The sequence below is a fragment of the Eulemur rufifrons genome, chromosome 15, assembly GCF_041146395.1.
Source record: "Eulemur rufifrons isolate Redbay chromosome 15, OSU_ERuf_1, whole genome shotgun sequence".
In the NCBI taxonomy this organism is placed as follows: Eukaryota; Metazoa; Chordata; class Mammalia; order Primates; family Lemuridae; genus Eulemur; species Eulemur rufifrons.
In genome coordinates this window covers 25329414-25357367 of record NC_090997.1, presented here as the reverse complement: position 1 = coordinate 25357367, position 27954 = coordinate 25329414, and the positions used below count along the sequence as shown (strand labels likewise).

Here is a 27954-nt window from a genome sequence, read left to right as displayed (position 1 = left end):
TAATAAGATAGTAATTTCTTCAAAGAAAACAGCAAAAACAATGAAGCAAAAATGGAAAAAATATTATTTTCAGAAGTTTTGAGTTTTTATATTTTGATTTCTTAACTTAGTTGAATATTCATTTTCAATTTGAATCCCTTGCAGATACTGACTGGCTTCCTAGGGAGCATTTCTATTTATATCACCAACACAATCCGTATTTTTACTTGTCTTAAGAAAACACATAACAGGAGAGGCTGAGGAGATAGGATAACTTGAGGTCAAGAGTTCAAGACCAACCTGAGCAAGAGCAAGACCCCATCTCTACTAAAAATAGAAAACATTAGCCAGGTGTGGTGGCACATGCCTGTAGTCCCAGCTACTCAGGAGGCTGAGGCAGGAGGATTGCTTGAGCCCAGGAGTTTGAGGTTTCTGTTAGCTAGGCTGACACCACAGCACTCTAGCCCGGGCAACAGAGTGAGACTCTGTCTCAATTAAAAAAAAAAAAAAAGAAGAAAAAGAAGAAGAAAAGAAAGGAAAAGACAAGACATAAATATGTTTTCCTAGAATTTTATTTCCCCTTTCCTAGAACTTTGTTGGACTTAGCAAAAACTGTGTTATGTAAAATATTCCATGTCCTTTTTTTACCCTTCCCTAATTCTTAAGAATTTTCAGGTTCTTCAGGAAGTCCCACAAACTCTGGTAATCCTGTGACTTTAATTAATGTATCAGGTGTTTGTTGGCCATTCGTCTATCTTCATTTGAAAAGTTTTCTTCATGTCTTTTGTCCACATTCTAATGGGGTTGTTTGATTTTTTTCTTGTTGGTTTGCTTGGGTTCTTTGTAGATTCTGGTTATCAGCCCTTTATCATATGTATAGCATGCAAATATTTTCTCCCATTCTGTAGGTTATCTATTTGCATTATTGATTGTGTCCTTTGCTGTGCAGAAGCTTTTTAATTTGATCAGGTACCATTTATTTATTTTTGTTGCCTCTATGATTACTTTTGGGGTCTTCTTCGTAATTTTTTTGCCTAGGCCACTATCTATAAGAGTTTTTCCAACATTTTCTTCCAGAATTCTTATAGTTTCCTGCCTTAAGTTTAAATCTATTATCCATCATAAATTAATTGTTGTGGGTGGTGAGAGGTGTGAATCCTGTTTCAGTCTTCTACATGTGGCTATCCCATTTTATCAGCATTATTTATTGAATAAGTATTCTTTTCCCCAGTGTATGTTTTTGTCTGCTTTGTCAAAGATCAGATGGCAATATGAGGATGGTTTCATATCTAGGTTCTCTGTTCCAATTCATAGATCCATGTCTCTGTTTTTGTGCCAGTACCATGTTAGTTTGGTTACTATAGCCTTGTAGTGTAGCTTGAAGTCTGGTAAAGTGATGCCTCCTGACACATGAAAAAATTCTCAACATCTCTAATCATCAGGGAAATGCAAATCAAAACAACAATGAGATCTCACCTAACTCCAGTGAGAATGGCTCTTATTCAAAAAGTCCCAAACAACAGATGCTGGTGTGGATGCAGAGAGAAAGGAACACTAATCTACTGTTGGTGGGACTGCAAAACTAGTACAACCTCTATGGAAAGTAGTATGGAGATACCTCAAAGAACTAAAACTAGACCTACCGTTTGATCCAGCAATCCTGCTACTAGGTATTTACCCAAAGAAAAAAAAAGACATTTTATAAAAAAGACACTTGCACTCAAATGTTTATAGCAACACAATTCATAATTATAAAGATGTGGACACAACCCAAATGCCCATCAATACATGACTAGATTAATAAGATGTGGTAAGTGTATACCATGGATTACTACTCAGCCATAAAAAAAAAAAAAGGTGATCTAGTATCTTTTGTAACAACCTAGATGGAACTGGAGACCATTCTTCTAAGTGAAGTACCACAAGAATGGAAAAACATGTACCACATGAACTCAATACTAAATTGGAACTCATCAACCAACACTTATGTGCACATACGGAAGTCAAATAGGTGGGAGGGGTGAGGAGGGGATGGATAAATTCACACCAAAAGGGTACAATGCATGCTATCTGGGTGAAGTACATACTTAAAAGTTTGACTCAAACTGTACAAAAGCAAGTTATGTAACCAAAACATGTGTACCCCTGTAATATTCTGAAATTTTTTTAAAAATTAGTATGTCAGGACCAGCTAGTTGTTCTCAACTGTGTCTGAGGGATCTCTGGTCAGTAGCCATTACTTTTCCCTACATCTCAGTATGTTTCCTTTTCCTCCAGGACCTTATTGCCAGCACTTCATCTCTAGGCCTAGAAAAACAAAGGAAGGGCATCTTTTGCAAAACATCCACAGAACTCCGGCCTAACTGCTCCATTTCCTATTTGTAGGTATAGACCTTCTTTGTAATAGAACTTTCATCAGTGGCCCCCAATCTTTTTTGGGCATGGGAGGCAGAGCTCAGTTGGGGAGGCGAAGCTCAGGCAGTGATGCCATAGATGGGGAAGGGCTGTAAATACAGATGACAGATGAAGCTTTGTTTGCTTGCCTGCCACTCACCCACTGCTCACCTCCTTCTGTGCCTGGGGTTCCTAAGTTTCATGGAAGATAATTTTTCCACAGACTGGGGAGGTGGGGTGCAGAGCTTAGTTGGTACTGCAGTCCAGTTCCTAACAGGTATGGACCTTGGACTGTGGCCCAGATAGTTGGAGACTGCAGATCCATATAATTCTCCCAGTTTTTCTTTACTTTTCTTTCTTTCTTTTTTTTTTATTGCCAAATTTCTAGCTCCTAACGCAGTGCCTAGCATGTAGTAAGTGTTCAACAGATGTTTATGAAATGAATGAATGAATAAATAAATGAACCTAAACTGAACCAGAATCTCAGTCCTAATTCCAAATTCTCAAGAAAGGAGGTGGGCCTAACTCTTGATAAAATTTCAGAATAGATCAGAATTCTCTGGCTCTCTGCCTTTTTTTCCTAAATTTTATTCCTCTTTCAAGAGTTTCATGCTGTCTCTGAAGTATGCATAAAAATAACATGTTCTTCAAAGCCTGCTTAATTCTCCATAATGGTGAATAGTTACTGAGCAATCACTCTATGTCAGACATTGTGTGTGTGCTTTACAGGTACAGTACTATGTGGTTAAATTCCTATAAAATATTTATGAGGTTGGTGATATTCTTATTTTACAAATGAGGAAACTGAAGTACAGAACAGTTAAACCCTTGGCCAAGGTTCCACATATGGGAATCTTGTGAAGATCCAGGGTTTGATTCAGGTAGAGTAAAGCCAAAGTCCACACCCTTCATGGCTATGCTATTATCTTTCCCTACCCCAGGTTTCAGTACACTCTTGCTTTCCTCCCTCTTCTTCAGAAAGCCACCCACTCCCTCTCCTGTTAGCATTAGGAAAATTATGTGATCTATGCAATGAGGATATACTCATGAATAATTTATGGTTTGTTTTTGACATTTAGGTTACAGTGTTGGCATCTTAAACATTGTGATGCTTTCTATTTGGTGACTGTGGTCTAATGGTAGTTTACTTTTTTGTAGTATTATATGCTTACAAACATTTATAAACATACATATGCATTTAGAAATATTTATGTTTATAAATATTTCTTATTAAAAAGATGGTTTTCAAAAATACAAGTATTAGAAAACAAAAATTGATTATGTACATGTATTCACATTTACTTTCTCTTTTACAGTAAGTATAATTATTTGGGAGCCATTGCATTATATACTTCATGAAATTGTAGCCTAACAGGAAAGATTTCTATCTATTTTGTGGATTTTCTGTGTAACATTTAAAAAGTGTAGAAGTGCAGAAGTAAAATGAAATAATCTTCCCAAACCAAATAGTAAATCTATTCTTCATAAATAGATACAATAGTACTATATACTTAACATTTGAAATAGTTGTCTTTTAGTGGTGATTAATTTATGTCAATCCATATCTGTTCTGGATGAGAATGGTCTCCTTTGTGCTAAGTTAACAATTCAATATATATTTATTGAATGACTACTCTATGGAATACACTATGCTAAGTACCATAAAGCATCAAAAAAGTGATTATGATATAGTTTTGCTTTTCAGAAGCTTAAATTCTACAAAGAGAGAAAATTGTAGAAAAATAAATACAGTACATTTTTAGAAATTCTAAGTAATGGTGAGGAAAAACAACAACCTATTGGAATTCAGAGGACTAAGAGTTACCATATGGTTAGTAGGAACAGGAAAAGCTTCCTGAAGATAGTATCGTCTATACTGACCTTGAAGAATCGGTAGCATTTCAACAGATGAAAATGGGGAAAACATAGGGAATTCAGGAAAATTGAGGCCCTGAAGACATATATCTACCCCCCGCCCCCCAGCTCCTCTAGCTCCTTGCTATAAGACACAAACAAAAATAAAATAGAATAAAACAAAACAAATTAGAGCTCCTTTGCCTCTTTCTGGAAGCTAGAGCTCTTGAGTCTGAATAAAAAGTTAAGGTGAGTGAAGTCATATTTTTATAATCTTGGTAGATGACCAAAAAAAGCCTGATACTTAAAAAGAAGTTTGCACCACACGAGACACGTGTGGCAATGTGACCTTGGTTTAGTTTTTATGGTTCTTCAGAAAGTAGTCTCCATGTAACACAAAAGGAAGTAGCTATGTATTTAATAAAAAGTTATTATGAAATAATATTAGGAAGATAGGCATAGGGAGAGATATGGGGAAGATTCTATAATAGAACTGAATTTTAACCACCTAAATGGCCAGTCAACAGAAAATGACTAAAATTCATAAATCAAGCAACATTAAGTTAACTGTATTACTTAATAACACAAAAATAAATACTAAAATAATAGACGAAAAGACTGAAAGAACACTGGAAGTTGAAGAAGAACAAGATAAGAAACTACTAGTTTGGGGACATAAACCCTTTAGTACTATTTTTAAATAATCTGCATGTAATTTTTTTATAAATACAAAAGTTAACTTTGGAATTTTTTAAAAGTTTTAAATTCAATAGGGCTCAAATTAGAGTATTCAAAAGCCAAATAGAAAAACTATTCCATGCTGTAGAGAAAAAATATGATGAAATGAAAAAATAGAAGAAATGGAAGTTGGATTCAGAAACCCTAATATGTAAATAATAGTATTATTTAAAGAGTAAACCTGATGGAAAAGAAGAAATAAAATTTTCAAAACTTCCTATGTTGATGAGAAAATTAGTCTTTGGATTAAATGGGCTCAAAAGTCTTGATCAAGATTAATGTGGAAACTATCACATCTAGACATTTGCTGCTGAAATTTTTGAACAAGATTAAAAAAGAGAGATTTATAAGCCTCCATTCTGAAATGAAATTATGAATTGATAGGATGAGGTGGAAGTGCTTTCCAGGGAACGTGATGCACCAGCACCGGAGTCAGAAAACTGGACGGGTTTTTCAGAAATATGGAGTAATTGAGATGGATGGCTAAGGTTTAAAGTCAATGACCACAAAGGGAAATAAAACCAAATCATTTACAGAGTGATTGATAACTGGAGTGTGTACTTGCTAGCTTGCTTGCACATGCTGCAATGACAAAATCTGCTGCAGCTTTGTTAATGTAGTCAGGTAATAAAACTCACTATACACCATTATTTTAATTAAGAGATTTTAAAAATCATAGAATGTGCAAGAAAATAAAAGGTCTTTATTTCACTCCTTCCTTTCTCCTTTCCTCTTCCCTTTCTTTCTTTTTTTATTTATTTATTTTGAAGAAATGCATCCATCTTTTTTGCTGAAAGTTGGCTACAGTTTAAGAATCCTGTACTTTATAGTTTCTATCTTAATTATGATTATTATTAGGAGAAGAAAAAACACTCCCAGTGGGGTTGTAACAAATATGTTAGCACCACCATTAGTGTATCACAATTGTTCTTATCTAACCAAATATTTTCAAAAGAAAAATATATTTTGAATTTCTTAAATTGTCTTCATTATAATTTTTTCTTCAATATTACTAATGAAAACTCTAAATAAATCTTAGAGTAAGTGTTGCTACTTCAATGATATGCTGATTTTAATTAACAAACATTAATACCTGATCCATGAAATATTATTCAAGGTTATGTGGGAATTGCTAATCTAGTAAAATGTGATATATGGTCACCAACCAAACATAAAACTAAACCAAGGTCACATTGTATAAAATCTTATTAATGAAAAAGATATCAAAGTTATTCAGATTGATTGCTAATAGATCTTTCTACCATTTTCTGCCTCAGGGGTACGATGATGGCTATGGGGGTGAATATGAGGACCCAACATATGAGGCTTATGATAATAGCTATGCGACCCAAACGCAAAGGTAAGGCATTTGCTGTCTAAAGCATCCTTTTTAGGATTATCTCTAATCCTGCTATTTTGTTTCTTGAATCTGAATATCAGTTATATTATGTGAGAGTTTCTAGCAGTGATTTTTTTTCCATTATCTTTCTGAATTATTAAGTTGCTTACTAGACTGTGAGAGGTAAAATATAATAATCTTGCAATTGCAAACACTGAAATAGTAGTGTGTCATTCTGAGACCAGATGATTATCATAAACCATGAACTCATTAAACGAGCTGGTATTTAATTAAATACTCTTATTTTTAGAGTTTTATTTTTTTTTTAGTAAACTTGTAGTTAAGACAATGATAAAAGCAAAGCAATATGGTTTTATTTTCTAAAACGTAATTTGTAAAACAAAAGATAGGAAAATACTATTGGTACTCTGCAAAGAGGGAAATTCTTAAAACATCTTATGAAACCAAGAATTCCTTTACTTTCTTGATGGATGTCTTAAAGATTGTTGAAAAAATATATATGTACATAATCTTTAGATTGACTCAAAATCTGTGATATTAATGAATTTTTAATTCTTCAAAGTCAGATTTATTGAGGTGTTATTTACATATGATAAAATTTATCCCTTTAAAGTTGTATGAGTTTGGCAAATGCAAACTGTGTAACCACCCTCAAAATTAAGATATAATGCATTTTCATCACCCAGGCCCTAGAAATCACCATCTGTTTTCTGTCATCACAGTCTTGCCTTTTCTATAATGTCATATAAGTAGAAGTAATGTAATATGTAGCCATTTGAGTTTGGCTTTCATTTTTTGGCAATTCTGAATAAAATTGTGTAAAACAAATGGACTTTTAGAATACTGAATCATCTAAGATTTTTCTAAAAACCAGTTACAAATTTCATAGGAAAATAGAAGGAGTCCATGTGATAGTTAAGTGATTCTCCTCTTTATGTGATTGACAGAAGACAATGGAACTAATTGTTGCAAAATCATTATAGCATTGATAATTTATTGTCCAATTTTATTTACACACAAGGAGACTTAACTAACAAGTCTCCTTTAAGAGTTATTAAGTAATATTTGAGGAACAGGAGGGGGCAAAGAAAGAAACAACTTTAAGGTCATTATAGAGTAGAAGAAATCTACATATACAGAAGTTTTGATTTTCCAATGGCCCAAGGGACAATATAATGAAAGGAGTGAAGGGAAATTTTGTTTAGGAAGAATACTGTGGGCAATTAAGAAAAAGGTGAGTGTGAACTGTTACGTTTAAAGCTAAATATGAATTAAGATACCACTGTGGAAATAACCACCTTCAACATCAAGTAATTGGTTAATTTGTAATAGGTTATATAGAGAAGCCATTATGAACCAAGAGCTTCTGCTATGGATAATATCTGAATAATTCCAATTACATATTGGAACACAGCACAGATATTTAGGACGTGGGAAAGTTTTGTATTACACCATAGACACTGAGCAGAGTATTGTGTGCAAATTGGCTACATATTTAAAACATTTGTTAGTATTTTCAATCAAGTTGTTAGTTCATCATTACATGTTAATACATAAAATAGTGATAACAGACTTCTATAACTTGCTTCAGAAATCTTAGATAGAAAACATAACTACCACACACTACAAACACAGTTAGAATGGACTAAAATAATTTCTTGATTTAGCTCTGTAAAGCTACATTTAGATCATAGAGATTTTGGAATAATTTTATGAAAATGAGGGACATTCTGTGTCTTTCTTTTGGTGATATTAAATGGACTTAAGTGACCTTAAGAGATAAAGATGAAGAAAAATACAGGAGTAGGATAATTTATCTGTGAATATTTGAAAAGTGACTACTATAATTATTGAACAAATTTATTTATAAAAAGTAATACAGAATAATTTTGAGAAAAAATGTTTTATCTTCTTTTCATAAAGCATAATTTGTATGGAAAAGGACATTTTCTATGCACTTCTGCTGCATTCTCCTTCCCTTTTCCTATCCATTAAATTTTTTATGGCCAAATTCTTCCCTTTCTTCCAGACTTAGCTCAAAAGCCAATTCTTCCAAAAAGTCTTACCTTAACCTTTTGTTTGGGAATGATTGATTTCTGTCCTGAATTCCAATACCACCACATCTTTACTTTTCTATATACTTTCTCTGGCTTACATTGGGATTATTTGTATACATGGCACTTAAATCCTTACTACTTGCCCCAAATCCTTGTCTGATACATCCTCATATCCCTCACAATACTAGGCATTGGGTCTTTCATGGGGTGTGTGCTGAAAGGATGATTGTTGAGTACATGAATGTCAGGCCTAATATATTCTACGCTATGAGGATACAAAATAAGAGCCTCATTCCTTAAAGAGAATACAAAATTCAGAATTGTATGTCTAACATTTACTGGTAAAATACGTATATGATTCTCAGATAATTTAGTGCTAAACCAGAAGGGACCAAAAAAAGTCATGAAATAAGTTGCAATGATACTAATGTTATATATTACAATCATTACATAATAATAAAGTAATTATAAAATGTCTATTTTGGTCAAAATCATACCCTCAATACTAGCAGAGTCTCTGGAGCACTAGAGGTTCTCAGTAAAGATTTTTTTGTATGAATGAGTGAAAAATAAATAAATGCATTAGTGAGTGAACTATTGTTTTCAAGAAATTCTGTGAGGAAGAATTTTTTAATATAATACTAATTTATAATAGAAATGGATAAACACTAGAGTATTTATTAAATAATATATTTAATCCCTACTTTTAGATTATTTCTATTGTTCCAACTATACTGGCAGAGAGTAAGACTAACAGTTCAGTTAAATAAGTGCTTTTAAGTGATTGTGTTCAATAGTATACTAACCATACAGTGACAATACATATTGTTTAATTTTTAAATATATTTTAATATACTTGCTTTGAATAATTTGTTTGAAGAGTCATTTGCAAGTGGCATATATATATAATATATATATGTTTAAACAAATACAAGTTGAACAATGAGAGGTTAATCAAGTATTAGGAATTAGGAGATAGAGAAAGTTCATTTCCTACAAGAATCAGTCTAGTATTGTTTTTTTCCAAGTGGTGGCATTTTAGTTGGACAAGAAATGTAAGAGTTGGATTGATGAAAGGAAATGTTTTCTAAAGAAGTAAAATAAAGAGAAATATATGAGCATAAAACTCCAGCATTTACAAACAGTATGAATATTATTTTGGCATTGTTGAGTTCAAAATCAGAAGGAATGCTGATTTATAGTCTTGAAGATAAAACAATAGAATATGTGTGACTTAGCGGAACTGAAATAATAGATAAAAATCTTTAGAGAAAATGGTCTTTAATTGACTAGTTAGCACAAGTGAACACAGAATTTGTGAAGATGATAAAGTAGAATCTGGCAGGTGCCTAAATGGAATAATTATATCATCCTCAATAGGGATTCTGGGGAAGTTCACAAGGTAACAACCCTACAAAGGTTCACCTGGAGTTCAGGAGCTATAACAGCTTTAATTAATCCCCAGTTATCTTGTAAGGTATCATTAGTTATGGAAAATTTCAAATGGATCAGAAAAGGTACTTCACTGAAGATTCCTCCGGAGGCAGCTTAACTGAATGACATATTAATGGCTGGTAAAGATGAAATGAGGAGTTTCTGACCATCTTTTTCTCTTGCTCTGTGTCTGTGAAGAGAGAAAGTAAAGAAAGAGATTGATGAGTTTACTATTCAAGCTTCAGATTTCAGGACCAGTGTTGCAGTTTCCAGGGGAACTCACTTACTTGAAGTCTTTGGCTTAAGACAAGTTATATCCTGTGATTAACACCTTTAATTGGACCAAACGTTTAAATTCTATTCATGTTCTGATACTCTATTTTTTTTATGTACTCCTTAAAGGCATTAACATTTTCAGAGATCCACCTTTTGATATCAGGTAAATTCACAAGGTTTGGCTGACATTTCACAATGACCAAAGTTTAGAAAAGAATCTATACCAAACGAAATCATACATACAGAAAAAAGTAACTTTTATTTACTTCCATACAAATGGCCCCATTGCAAAGAAAAGTCAGAAGACCAGTTCTGATCTTTAATTCTAACAGTAATATTATTTTATTTGGATATGCAATGTTAAAGACATATAATTTTCCCGTGTAAATTTTTAACTTTAAAATGAAAGCCTTTGCTTTCCTTGAAGCACAAATCAGGTGAGGCACTCCCACAATCTAGGAAAAGAAGGTGCCCTTTTGTAGATTATTAAAGGAATGTGCTAGGAGGAAAAAGGTGAATCTACCTCTGAAATATATGGCAGTAGTTGTCAAAGTTTTCTAGAATGAACATCCTTTTTGAATATCTGCAACTGTCAGGGCCCACAGATACGGGGAAGAAAATGATACTCTTCAATTAGAATAATTTGAGGAGAGTTTAAAAGGGGGCTATATTCAGTGGCAGACTATCCCTAGAGTGAAGTGCTCTCTTACCACAAATAGTACCCCTGACCTCACTCTCCTCCCTCCCTCCAGCTGCTTACCATTGTTCCCATTGGCTGGACTCTTTAGGAAGCAGCGGGCAGGAGATCCAATAGATGGCGCTGCCATGCATCATTCACCAGGTAGAGAGCAGGCTGGAGGGGAGAACGAAAGTGGGAAGGCAAATAGAAGAGACCCAGCACAATATCCAAAATTTGTATAACACTCCAGCAACTAGTAATTGTATATATTAGTGTCAACTGCTTGAAGATATAAATAATGACATGGAAGTGTTAGGGAATCAGTAATGCCTTTAAATGAATTTGTATTTTATTTATGAGAAAGCATTTATATACTAAAAAAAAAAAAATCAGAATATACAGTGAACATACAAATATACATTTGGTGGACAAATGGGTTCTCACATCCCTTGCACAACTTTCTAGCTCCTCAAGGGTCAGAGCCTACAGGTGGGTACCACTGCTTTGTTGTTCAGAGGCTGCTTAGAACTAATGGTTTATAATAGTTAACAATAGTTTTGTGCTAGCTACTATGCTAAGTGTTTAGAGGTGTTTTATCTCATTTAATCCTTGCAACAACACATGAGGCAGGGAATTTTCCTCTCTTTTGTATAAAGAAAAATTGAATTTTAGAAATGTTAAGTAACTTTTTCCAAGTACATTGAAGTAGGGAGTGTTGGATTTGAACCCATGTCTGCTAAGTTCAGAGTCTTAGACATAAAGAGTAACAAATACTACCTGAAAATCTGAATTAATTCAGACTTTTGCTATGTATCTAAATAGTCCAGAGACAATATGCATTTAATGTAATAAAAATGTAGGGAGTTATTTGCATGCTTTTCAAAAAGTTCTGATCAAAGGACACTTCTAAGCAAGAAAAAAAATTAAATTATTTAACTATTTTCTTAGGCTATTGATTTGATGTGAACCCTTGTATTTGATACTGAGTCTACAGAAACCCTTCCAGTGAAAACTTAAGTGTGAGGCACTGTAGTTACCCAGTAATTTAATAAAAGTTATAATATTAAATATATAACAGCTTGTCCTATTCATTTAAGTAGCACTGTTCACTGTAAAGTGACTCACCCTCATTTTGTAATTCAATCCTCTTATGTCTCAATGCTATAGTCAATGACGAGATTGAATTTACATAAGGTTATTGGATTTGAGGTATTTTCCCACAGTTATTCTACAATTTAGTTGTATTTTCCTGCCATCTACAGACCTTTGCATGCATAAACAGTAGATTTGATATGTTTACATTTACCTTAACAAAAGGAGACTCCAGCTCTTGATACACATTAGTTTTTTTCTTTTTTAGTCCTTACTTGACACATATATTTTAGGCACTTAGAATAATTGCTATGAGTTTTAGGAAGGAAACAATGTGTTTCCTTAAATTATTCATTATATTTGTTGATTTTTTTTTATTAATTTAAAGTTAATTTCTATGATAACAACTACTCACCTAAGTAGTCAATTTCTATTTAAAAATATACCATTAAAGTACTTTTTATGAAACTCTAATAAGAAGAGTTAGAAAAACCATTTTCCCCAGGAAAAAAAAACATTTCCCCATATGAATGACAAGTCTCCCAAGAGGACCTAAGGCAGTGTCCCGGTTAGGAACTAAAACCTGCTTAATCATTTATTGAAATCAAGACATGTCAATATGTCAGCCATTTCTCCTCACCAGATTAGTTTAGAATTGGAGACATGCTGCAGGAAATAAGATGATATTGGGAAAACCTGGTAATACATACATAATCAGAGCTTCAGTAATGGGAAGTGTTAGATCACCTTAAACTCTCAAAAAACCTGATGTGTGGCAAAACGTCTAGCATTAAGGCCAGATAAGAAGCCTAAAGTGAAATTCTGGTTTCAATGGTAGGTGAGGGGAAGCATAGCTCCACCAAAAAAAAAAAAAAAAAGAAACAAACAAACAAATTTAACATATAAGCCATACACTTAAGGGGTCAGGAAGTTTCATGAATGTATGTGCTTGTAAATGTATACAATAAGGAGTGGTGGAGACTGGCAAACTAGAAGGTATGAGCCCTATCTAAAGCAGCTATCTTTTTTTCACCTTTAGGATATTGTGGCCATGCAGTCTATGTAATAAAGCCGGGGGGAGGGAGGGGCAGTAGTACTGGTTCTTTTTTTTCTCCCCAAGAAAAGCCAGAAATCTAGGTTTTACAGTTACTATTTCTGCATAAGAAATGACCTCAAAGCCCAGTGGTATAAAACAACCATTTTTACTATGCTCATGGATTTTGTGCATCAGAAATTTTAACAAGGCACAAGAGTGACTTGGTCCTGTTCTACTATATCTGAGGCTTCAGCCGGGAGGGCTCAGAAACCAAGGGAGACTCCACAATTGGGGGCTGGAATCATCCAAAGAATCCTCCTATCATATCTAGCAGTTAATGCTGGTACTTTAATTAGGGCTGTTGTTTGGAACACTCATATAGCGCTTTCCATGTCACTTAGGCTTCCTCAAAGCCTGACAGCTCAGGACACCAGATATGAGTGTCCCAAAGAACAAAGCAGAGGCAGCACTGCTTTTTATGAATTAGCCTCATTCTGTTAGTTACAAACAAGTCATAAGTCCATCCAGATTCAAGACGAGGAATATTAGACCTTACCAGTTAATGGGTGACTGGCATAATTCAAGGATGGAAAATATCGTTTAGATAATTTTTGGAATATATAACCTGCTGCATCAGTTTTTCAGTGCAATACCCTGATTTTTAGATGTTGGCAACTAATTTAAAGAAATTAAACACTTTGGCAATTGAACCAAACTTATCTATAGATAGTCATGGTCATGGTTTTCTAAATTCTGCTCTGTACCAAATAGTCAGGATGGAGAATTCAGTATACAGAAAATGCTTCCGGGGCATAGTAACAAGTAGTCCTTCAGAACAGCTATTTGAGGACACTGTGGTCTGTGAAGGATGTCCTAAAATCCAGGGGACTATTTGTGAACAATTAGGGGATAAGACAGACATTCAAATAAATACATAGCATGTGATAAGTACTATGCTAGAAGGATGTCCTAGAGGATATAAAAGAATGTTGGAGGCTAAGTGGAGGGTTAAGAGAAAACAGCAGGCTTCCCATAAGAGCTGATGCCAAACTGAGATTTGACTAGTAAGTAATTTTTATCCAGGCAAGGGCATCAACAGGAGCAAAGGCAAAAAAATCAGAATATGATTTATTATTAAGGAAGTACCTGTCCTTCAGGAGGATCAGATTATAAGATATTCGGGAATAGTAGGGCATTTAGTTGGAGTAATAGGAAGGAAACAAGAAAACTTAAATACAGCACTCAAAAATAAGAAAGAGTTGATATTTGCATAGAGTTTGAGGTTCTTATCTCGCCAAGAAGTTGGTAAAGCCAAATTCATCTTTGGAGACAATCACGATCATCTTTTTTCTGTAACAGGCCGATTTGGTCATCCAAGGTCAAGTTCTCCACTAGTACCTCTTCCATTGCTCTCCTGAACAATCTTTCTGTGCTTTCATTGTTTTTTTGGTTTCTAAGTCAATTTGCATATTTTTTAAAAAAAAAAAACAACCTCCAGGTCTTGCCGTTTTGCACTTGCACACAGGTAATGAGAGAAGGGAGATATTTTTCTTCTGACACTATGGTCAAAATGGGAAAGATGGGTCTATGTGATCTTTAAACTATAGAGTTGGTAAAACAAAACCAAGACTCACATTATATCCTGGGAAGACCTCAGAAAAGGGAATAGAATTTACCTGGGAGGAATGTGGGATAGAGTTAAAAGAAGATGGAGATAGTATTCATTTTCCATAATTAGAATTCCCTTTGTAATACCCTCAACATCTTCTTTTGCTGTTTCATTAAGTTAGTATTTATCAAGAGTTTGATATTTGCTAGGTGCCAGAAATAGAATAGTGACCAAATATGATAAAATTATAGGTTCATAATCTTATAGTTGAAATCCTGTGGACCAGATATTTCATAGGCAGAATTGTTTGTATTTTAGAAAGGCAATACAATGCATATACTGTATATTGTATATCACCCCCAGTGACATCTGGGCCAAAAATACATATTAATATTATTGTATTGAATATGTGAATAATTACACTAAGCAAGATATACATACATAGCTTCCTATCAATTTAGGTCATAATTTTGTTGCCTAATTATTTTAGATACCCAATTTAAGAAAAACACTTTTGGTTTCAGGGCTTTTGTATTTGGAGTCTGAGGATAAATAATTGTGGACTTGTATTACATAATATTCAGTAAAATTAAATTATAGGAAATGTGTGAAAGGAGCAAAAGAGAAGTCTGAAGGGCTAGACAGAGAACAGGAACATTTCCAAAAGTAGTAAATTTCTAATAATAGTAATAATAGGCCTAATACTGAGCATTTGCTTTGTGCCAGAAGCCTATATTAGGTATTTTACAAACATTATCTAATGAGGTAGATAGTTTTATCCTCATGTTACAGATAAAGAAACAGGACTAAGAATGTTTCCTATTATCAGCACTTTATAGCTTAATAAGTAAAAGGTCCAAATTCTAAACTAGAATAGTTTCTGTCCAATTCCAAAGAATGGGCCCTTTGTACTAATACTATATTGTTTCCCAAATACTTTATACCGTTTTTAAACACCTTGACTTATTAGGAAATTCTTAAACTGAAGTAACATCTACTTCTCTGTAATCTCCATTTATACACATTGGTCTCTGCTCTGCCCTGTGAATCTACATAGAAATAAATCTAGCTTGTTTTTGTCTCCCATATATCAGCCTTTCTTAAAGAAAATAATTCCCCTCTATCAATAACAGATCCAGAGTGTGGTAGAGCATCCTTGGTTACAACTCTTCACCCCTCCTTGCATTCATGCCCTTTGCTGTGTGATTTTCCAGTTCCTCTGAAAAAGGGGACAGAGTATATTCTCCCAAATTCTTACTGTCATGTATCTTGCTTAGACTAATATAATAATGTCACTTCTAAACTTAGGCCTTATGAGGTCTGTGTGATTCCCACTTGCCTTCTTGCCATTATAGCTGTTCTTCACTTAATCCGTGCTCCAGAATGAACACATGTGGAGCCCAGAAGGGCCAAGCCCAGCTCCATCCATAGCTTGGAACAGAACACCCAGCAGCCCCATCCTAGATCAACCAACCTCCAGCCAAACCAAAAACCCATGAGCTAAATAATTGCTTATTGTTGTATGATGCTCTCAATTTGTTGTTGTTTGTTATGCATTATTATTGTACCAGTAACAAATTTATCCAGTGTAAATGCCCACATAAGACATGGTGTTCTTCAACTCTTCTTTGAATATCATGATCCCCATTTCACCAAGTATCCTAGTTCTTTTCTATTAATAAAACTATTCCAGTGGTTCAAGTGTCCATCTCAAAATTTGGTCAGTGATCTCGAGCTATATTATATTAGATGAGAGTTGGCCGGCACAAAGACATGGCACTATTGCCATCCGGTGCTGCTTGCTTCAAAACTCTTCAACATAATCTGACTATGTGGTTTTCTTAAGTGGCTACATCGCATTATTGGGTTCTATTGAACTTGTTTTCAGCTGAAACCTAGGTTCTTTCTCAATGAACTGCTGTCAAGCCAGTTCTAACACCATATTTCATCTTTGCAATTGAGTTTTTTTAACCTAAACACAGAAATGTACATTTATCTCTATGACATTTCACCTTGTTATTCAGGCCTCTTATTATTAGTTTTGAACTACCTTTTTGAATACGAATTCTTTTTTTTTTTTTTTTTGAGACAGAGTCTCACTCTGTTGCCCAGGCTAGAGTGAGTGCCGTGGCGTCAGCCTAGCTCACAGCAACCTCAAACTCCTGAGCTTAAGGGATCCTCCTGTCTCAGCCTCCCGAGTAGCTGGGACTACAGGCATGCGCCACCATGCCCGGCTAATTTTTTCTATATATATTTTTAGCTGTCCATATAATTTCTTTCTATTTTTAGTAGAGGTGGGGTCTCGCTCTTGCTCAGGCTGGTCTCGAACTCCTGAGCTCAAACGATCCACCCACCTCGGCCTCCCAGAGTGCTAGGATTACAGGCGTGAGCCACCGCGCCCGGCCTTGAATACGAATTCTTAAAACAAGCATACTAGTTATACTTCCGGCACATCTTATATTTATTTCTTTATTCAAGTACCTTTCAAGGAAGTTTTTAGGCAAACAGAATACCAAGAACAAAATTCAGGAGAAACCATTACATTGACATTGACCACCAATTAAAATTTCATGAGAATAGTTGTGAACATAGACACAAATCTACATGGCTGTACTTTCAGGAAGTTTACAAATTATTAACACAGAAATTATGTAGTTTTTTTAAATTATTCATTTTATTCTACAAAAATTCATTGAACATCGCTATTCTGGACCTACGTATACAGAAACAAAGCATAGCCTGGACTTTGATTTTTTCACAGTTAGTGTCATTTGTTTTCTTTACAGAATATTAACCTGAAATTTTGTATCAGAAACATCATAAATGGTATTACAGATCTCTGGACCCCTGCTGAGTCCAGTTGGATCAGAATCTGAAGAATGGGGCTCAGGAATTTGCATTTTTTAGGACAGTATCCTGTGATGCTTATATACACCAGATATTGAGAACCAATGTGCTAGAGGAAGAGACATTGATTTTTTTAAAAGAAGAGCCCTATTACAATGAGAGCTGGTCTACAGGACGATGTGAGCAAAGTCTTACAGAAGACAAGAGGGAAAGGGTGAGAACCTTGCCTGGGAGATTGGGTAAATCCTTATAAGAAGCTGAACACTGAGCTGGATCCCAGGAGGACAACGAAGAAGTAAGGGAAGTTCCACCTAAACAAAGATTACCACGGTCAGGGGCATAGGATCATGAAAGATTTTATGTCTTTGGGAGATACTCCATCATGTCTGGGTGTGAGGTAGGTTAAGAGGGGAGTGATAGAGCAGAGGCTAGATAGGTGATTATAAGATAGAAAAGGTATCTATGCTCTGTGCTAAGGAATTATCACTCAAAGTCGGGATTAGAGTAAAGGGAGACATGAAAATACAAAATTATAATTCAGTTCAAAGCATGCCACTATTGTGGTGCATGAAGACAGCAGTTAAAATTCTGATTTCTTTTCTCTTTGCAGTAATTCAGCATTGTTACTAATTTTTACTAGTAAGCGGGCTTCGTAACACTTCTAATCACAACAGTTAAAGCCTCACTTGACTTATGTTACATGCCCAGAGTTTCTGGATAAATGTGGCCTTTGTCAAAACAGAATCATTATCAATTCACGTATTCTTTCCTCTGACTCTATTATATTTATTTAAATTTCCAAAGTCTGGTACATGAAAATAACCCTGTATTTAATGGGTAGCAAGTGTTTGGGAGCATTATACAGCACAAGTGAGATTCCAATTGTGATTTGAATGAGGAAGAATATAAATCACTATTAACACATAGCCATAGTGCAGCTTGCACCAATGAATTTATTCACAGATTAATTAAAGTATTGAAATAATTAGAAATTACACTGATGTTTACAGCACTGAAATCCTACTGATACTCATGAATTATGAGTCAGCTAAAGAAATATGTGTTTGTGGTTAAAGATTATGTCCATTTCAAACTAGGGTTCAATAACTTCTACGTATTTATACCAAAGGCATGTAACAGTTCATTTAATAATGTCATGTACCACTGAGCATAATTAATCAGTCAGTGACGGTCTCATTTATGGAAAATAATTGTTATGTTGTAATGATAATTCCACAGAATAAAACAAAAGATTAATGGTTTTGTTATAAAATTGCTCACCCTCATTTATATATTAGTCAAAGTAAATAAACATACAAGCTAAATTAAAAATAAATGATTAAAGAGAGTTTATAAAGGGAGACCATTTGCAGAAATGTATGTACAGTGTTAAATCCAAAAAGCAAAAACATGTAAATATAATTCTGTCTCATTTGGAGCATGAGGTTAAAATATCCATTTTCTATAAAGATCATTGCAAAGCTGATCATAATTCTATACCAGATGCCTTGTATAGATCATCTATCTTGATCCCTAATCTATGAGCAGAACAAATATGTCACTTCCCTCATAAATAATAAGCCTATATTTCATCCTGTGAACATTAAATACCATCAACTGAAACTTAAGAGGGTATGCATGGTTATTTCATGTTTCAGAATATTTCAAGATGATGAAATCTCTCTCAGCACTGCAACCTTTATGAATATGAAAAAGAGGAGCTTTATGTCTGTGCCTTCATTGATTGAATGATCATCTATTATTAATATAAATAGTTATTGAGCACCAGATGTGTACTAGGCATTTATCATGGGGCTTATCACAGGTTATCTCATTAATACTTGAGGTAGATATCATTATCACCTGTATTAAAGGTGAGAAAACTAGAGTTAAGAGAGATTAAATGATTTGTCCAAAATGATGTGCTCTTAAAACAGAAAATAGCTGCTCTCAATTTTAATTTTAAATACCCTTTTTTTGATATTCTGTATATCATTTTTAGAAGAAATATTGATTTTCCTCCAAATAGATCAGAGAATGGAGACCTCACTATTCTTTACCCTGGAAACTATGGACTATTCTTGTCTCACTATGAGTTACCTTTGAGTGGGAGATTTATATTTTTGACCTTCTCAAAACAAACTTGCCAGAAAAACAACTGCAGGAAGTTATTGTTATCTCTTTATCTATCTATCTACCTATCTACCTAAACATCTATGTTTAATGTATTTAGTTTACTTATTTTGGAAGACAAATTTATGTTCTATTTATACACAAACATGGCTGCTCTATAGCACAATGCTTCCTATGTAACACTATTGGTTGAATGTATTGAATAAATAATACAATAATAAAATTTCAAAAATATCTTGAAATTATTTATACAATCTTGATGAAATTTCAAAAATACTTTAGAAATGTAGAATCTGAATCATTGATCTTGCCTTTGTTAGAGCTATATGGAAACCATTGATATTTGAGCATGGAGAAGAGTACTTGCCCTTTGGTTGAAACACGTACGTGTAAAAAGACAATATATTTCACTTAATATTTTTGAGTAGACAAAATTATACATTTTAAAATTTTTGAATAAAACCTTTCAAGAGAGTTCCATTTCTTTAAAAATCTATTGCAATTATCTCTGTCCTTGAATTGTATAAAATAAAGGTTATTACAGAGAGTTTAAGGGTTTAGTATAGTTTATTTTCAGACCAACTTTTTATTTACTAAAATTGTAAATGTAATGATAGTGAATTCTCAACATAGAAAATCATCATACATATGAACACAAATTTCTAATATCAGAAAGATTAACTTGTATGGTTTAATTCTCTGTACTCAGAATAAAGGCCAATTTCTAAATGGAAAAAGTCTTGAATGAAAAATGAAATGTATATGTACTCAGAATGGTGGCTAAATAATTTAAGCTATACATTTTTGTATTTAAATATCTTACTCATTCCAGTAGCATTGGTAGCTGTATTTTAGTCCAAAAAGATGAGATTGTTTAAGAATTTTAAGCTATGTATATGGATTTGCTCATAACTAGCAATTACATAGAGTATATATATTCTTTCCTGTGCTTTCCCCTTATGACTGGATATATCATACTTGTGTTTTATACCCACCTGGTTTAGTGATTCAAAGTATTTCATTTCTAAACCCTTAAAATCAATCAGCAGCAGCCCAGTAAATACCACATGAATCTTCACTTCTAATACTTATAATGTTAGTATTAATACTAACTTATAATATAGTATTAATCATGATAGTGGATTCAGAGACCATCTCTCATTTATACAATTTAGTTATCAAAATTCAAGCTTGCTTTAATTAGGTCACTTGCAAATAAATTAATGTTTTCCTAAATTACTTTTACTTTGCATTTAACTAAAATAATTCACTTTTAAAATTTGGATGAAAAATGTACTTTCTTTTTTACCTTTACAATATTACAACCAATACTGTAAAACAGTCATGCTACTTTGATGTTATTGTGGAGATTCTAATAATTGCAATTTTTTATATTGGAAACTTCTTTATGGAAGTTGAGAGTTTGTGGTCAATGAAGTGCTGGGAATGGATCTCATGGTAAAGGCGAAGAACATAGAGAGGGGGGATGTGAGCTCAAGAGACAGCCTTGGGAAAGACTGCACTTGAGAGTGGGCATGGAGAAGAAACTGTACCCCTCAACCCCCACCTCTTCTCCTGCAGCTCTTGCCACACTGGCTTTCTTACATTCCTTCAACACCCTCAAAGCTTTTATACTTTCTATTCCTTTTTCCTAGAATGTTCTTCCCCTAAATTTTCGTGGCTTGTTCCTTTAACTCCTTCAGGTCTTTTTTTCAATATCACTTCATCGGTAAAGACTTTCTCAACCACTTTAACTATAATTTTACCCTCAGCCCAAAAATTAACGTTCCCTTTTCAACTTTAGTCTTTTCTCTTTAGCACTTATAACTATTTAACTTATGCTCTCTTTTTTCTTGGGATTTTTTTAACCTGTTTATTTGTTTGTCAACTCCATGAGGGCAGGCATCTTTGTCTATTTTATTCACTACTGTATCCTCTAGTCCTTAGAATGGTGTCTGGCACATGTTAATAATAGGTTCTCAATAAAATTTGCTGCATAAATGGAGAGAAGGCAACTTGAAAAAACTCATGATATTCATCTGTTCATGCATACCTGGCAATGCTTATACATATTTTATTCCAACATATCTAAGCAGTATGCTAATGTATCTTTTCCTTTGTATCCCCAGAATAGTACTGGTACTCAATGAATATTTATTGAATGATTTTCTGATTTTATGTGCTCACAATTTTTGTAGCTAAATAGAAGGCAAAGGTTTTAATCCTGATTCCCATGAGAAATAGTAAAGGAAAAAATAAGCTCAAACTCCCCATACTTTAAAATCCAGGCCTCAAACTACCTAGCACAGTTTCTAGGCTTCTTTTGTCTGTCACTTAGGAGTTAAGAGCCAAATCTACCTTTCCTAATACAAACAACTCAAAACTTCTAGTTTCTCCCATACATTTAAAATTTTTTTTTCAGTTTTATTGAAGTGTAATTGACAAATAGGAATTATAAATAAAGTATACAACTGAATGTTTTGATATATGTACACATTATAAATCACCATGATCAGTCTAATTAACCAATCCATCACCTCACATAGTTACAGTTTTCTTTTTTAAAAAATTTATGTTTGATTATTATGGGTACATAATAGTTTAGAGGGTACATGTGATGTTTTGATACAAGCATACAGTGTATAATGATCAAATACGGGTAATTGGAGTATCCATCACCTCAAAGCATTTATCATTTCTTTGTGTTAGAAACATTACAATCTCACTCTTTTAGTTATTTTAAAATATACAATAAATTATTCTTAACTATAGTCACCCTATTATGCTACTGAATACTAGATATTATTCCTTCTATCTGACTGTATTTTTGTACCCATTAAATACTCTCACTTTTTTACTCCCTCCCTGCTACCCTTCCCAGGCTCTGGTAACTTGCATTCTACTTTCTGTCTCCATGAGTCGAATTTCTTTTTAGCTCCCACATATGAGTGAGAACATGTGATATTTGTATTTCTACGCCCAGCTTATTTCACTTAACATAATATGCTTCAGTTCCATCCATGTTGTGGCTAATGACAGGATTTCACTGATTTTTATGACTGAATAATATTCCATTGTATATGTGTACCACATTTTCTTTATCCATGCATGTGCTGATGGACACTTAGGTTGATTTTGTATCTTGGCTTTGTGAATAGTGCTGCAATAAACATGAAAGTACAGATTTCTCTTCAATATACTGATTTCCTTTTTTTTGGATATATACCCAGCAGTAGGAATGTTGGTTCAGATGGTAGCTATATTTTTAGATTTTGAGGAACCTCCATACTGTTCTCCACAGTGACTATACTAATTTGCATTTCCACCAACAGTGTAGGTGGGTGCCCCTTTCTCCACATCCTCACCAGCATTTGCCTGTTTCTTTGGATAAAAAGCCAGTTTTGCTGGGGTGAGATGATATGTCATTGTATTGTTGATTTCCATTTCTCTGATACTAAGTGATATTGAGCATATTTTCATATGCGTCTTGTCCATTTGTGTGTCTTTTTTTGAGAAATGTCCATTCAGATATTTTGCTCATTTTATTTTTTTTACAGTGGAGAAAGAGTTTAATATTGCAGGGTGCTAAGCAAGGAGACAGGAAGAATTGTCTTCTTGAGAGTATTTTGGCCAGGGTTTTTAAAGATAGTTTCACGGGCAACAGGCTAGGGAATTGGGTCTTTTGAATGACTGGAGATGAACTCATAGGATTGGGAGGCAGAAGTCATTTTCTTACACTGAGTCAGTTCCCAGGTAGAGGTTTGCACGGCCAGTTGAGTCAGTTCCACGATATGATCTACTGGTCTGGTTGGGTCATTTGGTCAACAAGAATGCAGGATCTGGAAGATATCTCAAAGACAAGCATTAGGTTTCACAAGGGTGCTGTTATCTATGGGAACAGTGAAGAAAGCTAAGAATCCTTATGACCATCAGCTATGTGACTCCCCAGTAGTAAGCAATTATAGGAAAGCAAACTAGGGAACAATGGCTAGTTTTATACGTGTGTGTGTGTGTGTGTGTGTGTGTGTGTATAAATTTCTATGCCTATACTTTTGCAGAGTTTAGGCCCCTATTACAGTTCCCACACAGCCTTTATTAATTTTATAAAGGACAGTTTCAGCCCCCCCAGGGCTTGATCCCACCTCATTCCTGAGGTGTGGGCTAATGAAATGGAAAAGGGTAGATAACCAATCTAGCTTCTTCCTGCTGACAAGGGGTGTAGTTGGAATTGAGCCCTGGGTGAGAGGAATGAAACCATTTTGCAGTTGTCTTCAAGTATTCATTCCTAGGTGCCCGGTTGCAGACTGAAGGTTTGCATGACAAGAACATTAGTATTCTAATTTACAGTCTTAGCATAGTACTTAAGTGAACATCAGACTAGATAGATAATGAACCCTAATAAGTGAGAATCTTAGCTCCAGGAGCTCCTGCACTACTGATCTTAAGTCTTATGGGATCCAAGTGAATAACTCAAATAATGAATAAGGCATGAGGTCACTAGTAGAGACCTGTTGTAGCCACATAGCTTATTGGGAAATAGTTTTTGTTTTCAGATTTCATTCTTCCTAAAATATTTATATAGATATAGCAGGTAGTGTTTAACACCACACAGACTCCCCCTCATTTAGCCAATAGGAAATCTAGCACTGCCTGATGATTGTCTAGGACTACCTGAGCTGGAGAGTTGAAGGGTCTTTGCTGAACCCTAAGGCTCTTTTCCATTTCTTCTGTGATCAGTCCTAGAGTCACAGACAGATTTTTAATTATGTCTCTGTTGGTATATACTCCATAACTAGGGACTAATAGTCTCAGAAAATTTTGCTACCAGATGTCCTGGTATCTTCCTGGCAATCCTCTCTTAAGTCTGTGGGGAAAGGGGTAGAGACTCTTAGTTAATCTTCTCTAGATCAGATATGGAAAGGCCTTACTGTATTAATGGAGATTCTCTACAGATGTAAATCCCACCCACCACCCAAAGATAGCTTTGAGGCATTACTTTTATGGCAGTCATCCAAAATTAAGTCAAAAGAAATAGATTTTGAGGTAAAATATTTCTAATTTCTTTGAGTCCCTACTTTGAAATTAAAAGGTTTCATATTTGGTATTTTCCATTTGTCCCAAATTTTTTCCCCCACTTATTTGTCTAACCTAATTTCTCCAAAGGTATCAGCTTTGCTTTTATTGTGTGAAGGCTTTTAATATTTGCCCATTTTTTATGTAGGATTATTTTTTTTTCCTATTAAGTTCTTTGAGCTCCTAATATATTCTGGTTATCAACCCCTTATTTTATGGGTAGTTTACAAATATTGTCTCCCATTCTGTGGGTTGTCTCTTTACTTTGTTGATTGTTTTCTGTGCTGTGAAGTAGATTTTTTAACTTGTTATCATATTTGTACATTTTTACTTTGTTCGCCTGTGCTTCTGAGGTCTTACTCAATAAATCTTTGCCCAGACCAAAATCCTGAATGCTTTCTCAAAGTTTTCTTCTCATTGTTTCACAGTTTTTAGTCTTAGATTTAAGTCTTTAATCTATTTTAATTTGATTTTTCTATATGGCAAGAGAGAGGGGTCTAGTCTCATTCATCTGCATATGGATATCCAGTTTTCCCAGCACTATTTGTTGAAAAGACTTTTCTTTCCCCAATGTATGTTCCTGGCACCTTTGTAGAAAATGATTTGACTGTAAATGCATGGATTTATTTGTGGTTCTCTATTCTGTTCCATTAACCTATATGTTTGTTTTTATGCCAGTACAATACTGTTTTGGTTACTATAACTTTCTATCATAGTATAATTTGGTAATGTGATTCCTCCAGCTTTGTTCTTTTTGATCAAGGTGACTTGCTATTCTGGGTCTTTTGTGGTTCCATATAAATTTTATGGTTAATGTTTCTATTTCTGTGAAGAATGTCATTGATATTTTGATGGTTATTGCACTGAATCTATAGATTGCTTAGGGTGGTATGGACAGTTTAACAATATTGATTCTTCCAATCCATGAACATATAATATGTTTTGATTTTCTGTATGTCCTCTTCATTTTCTTTCATATATGTTTTATAGTTTTCATTGTAGAGATCTTTTACTTATTTCATTAATTTTATTTGTAGCTATTGTAAATGAGATTAGTTTCTCGGTTTCTTTTTCAGACTGTTTGCTGTTGACATATAGAAATGCTATTGATGTTTGTATGTTGATTTTGTATTCTGCAAATTTACTGAATTTGCTTATCAGGTTCTAATAGTTTTTTGATGGAGTCTTTAGGTTCTTCTAAATATAAGACAATATTTTATGCAAACAAGAATAATTTGACTTCTTCCCTTCCAGTTTAGATGCCCTGTATTTCTTTCTCTTGTTTAATTGCTATGGCTAAAATTTCTAGTACTATGTTGAATAAAAGTGACAATAGTGGGCATCCTTGTCTTGCTCTAGATCTTAAAGAAAAGGTTTTCAGTTTTTCCCCATTCAGTGTGATACTAACTGTGGGTTTATAGTATGTGGCTTTTATCATGTTGAGGTATGTCCCTTCTATACCCAGTTTTTTGAGAGTTTTTATTATGAAGGGATCCTAAATTCTATCAAATCTTTTTTGGCATCTATTGATATGATCATATGGTTTTTGTCCTTCATTTTGTTGATGTAATGTGTCACATTTATTGATTTGCATATGTTGAACCATCCTTACATCCCTGAGTTAAATCCCATTTGATCATAATGAATGATCTTTTTAATGTGTTATTGATTGGGTTTACTAGTCTTAATATTTTGTTGGGATTTTTCATCTATGCTCATCAGAGATATTGGCCTGTAGTTTTCTTATTGTTCTTATTGTTGCTGTGTCTTTCTCTGATTTTTTTTTTGTTGTTGTTGTTGTTGTTTGTTTGTATGTTTGTTTTGTATCAGGGTAATAGTGGCCTCACAGAATGTGTTTGGAAGTATTCCCTCCTCCTCAATATTTTGGAATAGTTTTGAGTAAGATCGGTATTAGTTCTTCTTTAAATGTTCAGTAAAATTCAGGAGTGAAGACTTCAGATCCTGGTCTTTTCATTGATGGGAGACTTTTATTGTTGCTTTTATCTCATTACTTGTCATTGTTCTAATCAAGTTTTGAATTTATTCCTTGTTCAATCTTGGTAGCTTGTATATGTGTAGGAATTTATCAAGGTTTTACAATTTATTGGCATATAATTTCTCATAATAGTCTCTAATGATCCACTGAATTTCTGTGTTGTTAGTTTTAATGTCTCCTTTTGCACCTTGGATTTTTGTTTATTTGGGTCTTCTCTCTTTTTTCTTAGTTAATCTGACCAAAGGTTTGTCAAGAAAATAACTTTTTGTTCCATTAATCTTTTACATTTTTAGCCTCAATTTCATTTATTTCTATTCTCATGTTTATTATTTCTTTTCTTCCACTAATTTGGGGTTGGTTTGCTCTTGTTTTCTAGCTCTTGAAGATACATCATTAGCTAGCGTATTTGAAGTTTCTCTACTCTTATGATGTAGGCATTTATTACTGTAAACTTTACTCTTACTACTACTATTTCTGTGTCCCATAGATTTTCTTATTTTGTGTTTCCATTTTCATTTGTTTCCAGAATTTTTACAGTTTCCTTCCTAATTTCTTCATTGACCCAATGGTCTTTCAGGAGCATATTGTTTAATTTCCATGTATTTTCAAAGTTCCTCTTCTTATTGATTTCCAGTTTTATTCCATTGTGGTCAAAAAAGATACTTCATATGATTTCAATTTTTTCTTGAATTTTTTGAGATTTGTTTTGTGACCTAACATATTTTCTATCCTTGAGAATATTCCATGAGCTGAGGAGAAGAACGTGTATTTTCTGCAGCTGCTGGATGAAATATTCTCTAAATGTCTATTAGGTTCATTTGGTCTATAATGCAGAGTGAGTACAATGTTTCTTTGTTGATTTTCTGTCTAAATGATGTATTCAACGCTGAAAGTGGGGTGATGAAGTACAGAGCTATTACTGTATTAGGTTCTATCTGCCCCTTTATCTCTACTATATGCTTTATATACCTGGGTGCTCCAGTATAGGGTGCATATATTTTTATAATTGTTATATCCTCTTTCTGGATTGATTCTTTTATCATAATATAATGACCTTCTTTGTCTGTTTCTGTAGTTTTTGTCTTGAAATCTATTTTATATGATACAAGAGTAGTTATTTCTGTTATTTTTTGGTTTCCATTTGCATGGAATTCTTTTTCATGCCTTTACTTTTAGTCCATGTGTATTTTTATAGGTGAAGTGAGTTTCTTGTAGGCAGCATATAGTTACATACTGGTTTTTTTAATCCATTCAGCCATCCTATGTCTTTTGATTAGAAAATATACTCCATTTTAATTCAATGTTATAGACAGTATAAAATATATAAATAGGGATCAAAAAAAGTCAAAAAGTGGAGGAGAAAGAATTAAAGTGTAGAGTTTTTGGTTTTTATTTCG

The 27954-nt window shown here is 33.9% G+C and overlaps 1 protein-coding gene across 3 annotated transcripts in view; it reads left to right on the top strand.

Moving 5' to 3' along the window:
* Positions 1–27954, top strand: part of KHDRBS2 (KH RNA binding domain containing, signal transduction associated 2) — a 542862-nt gene that overhangs the window by 465450 nt on the left and 49458 nt on the right. For all 3 annotated transcript variants that reach the window (XR_011235523.1, XM_069488012.1, XM_069488013.1), the window contains one exon: positions 6243–6325. Coding sequence is in view for 2 of the 3 variants with exons in the window: in XM_069488012.1 (XP_069344113.1) it covers positions 6243–6325 (83 nt within the window). In the remaining variant the exon portion in view is untranslated. The remainder of the gene's footprint in view (positions 1–6242; positions 6326–27954) is intronic.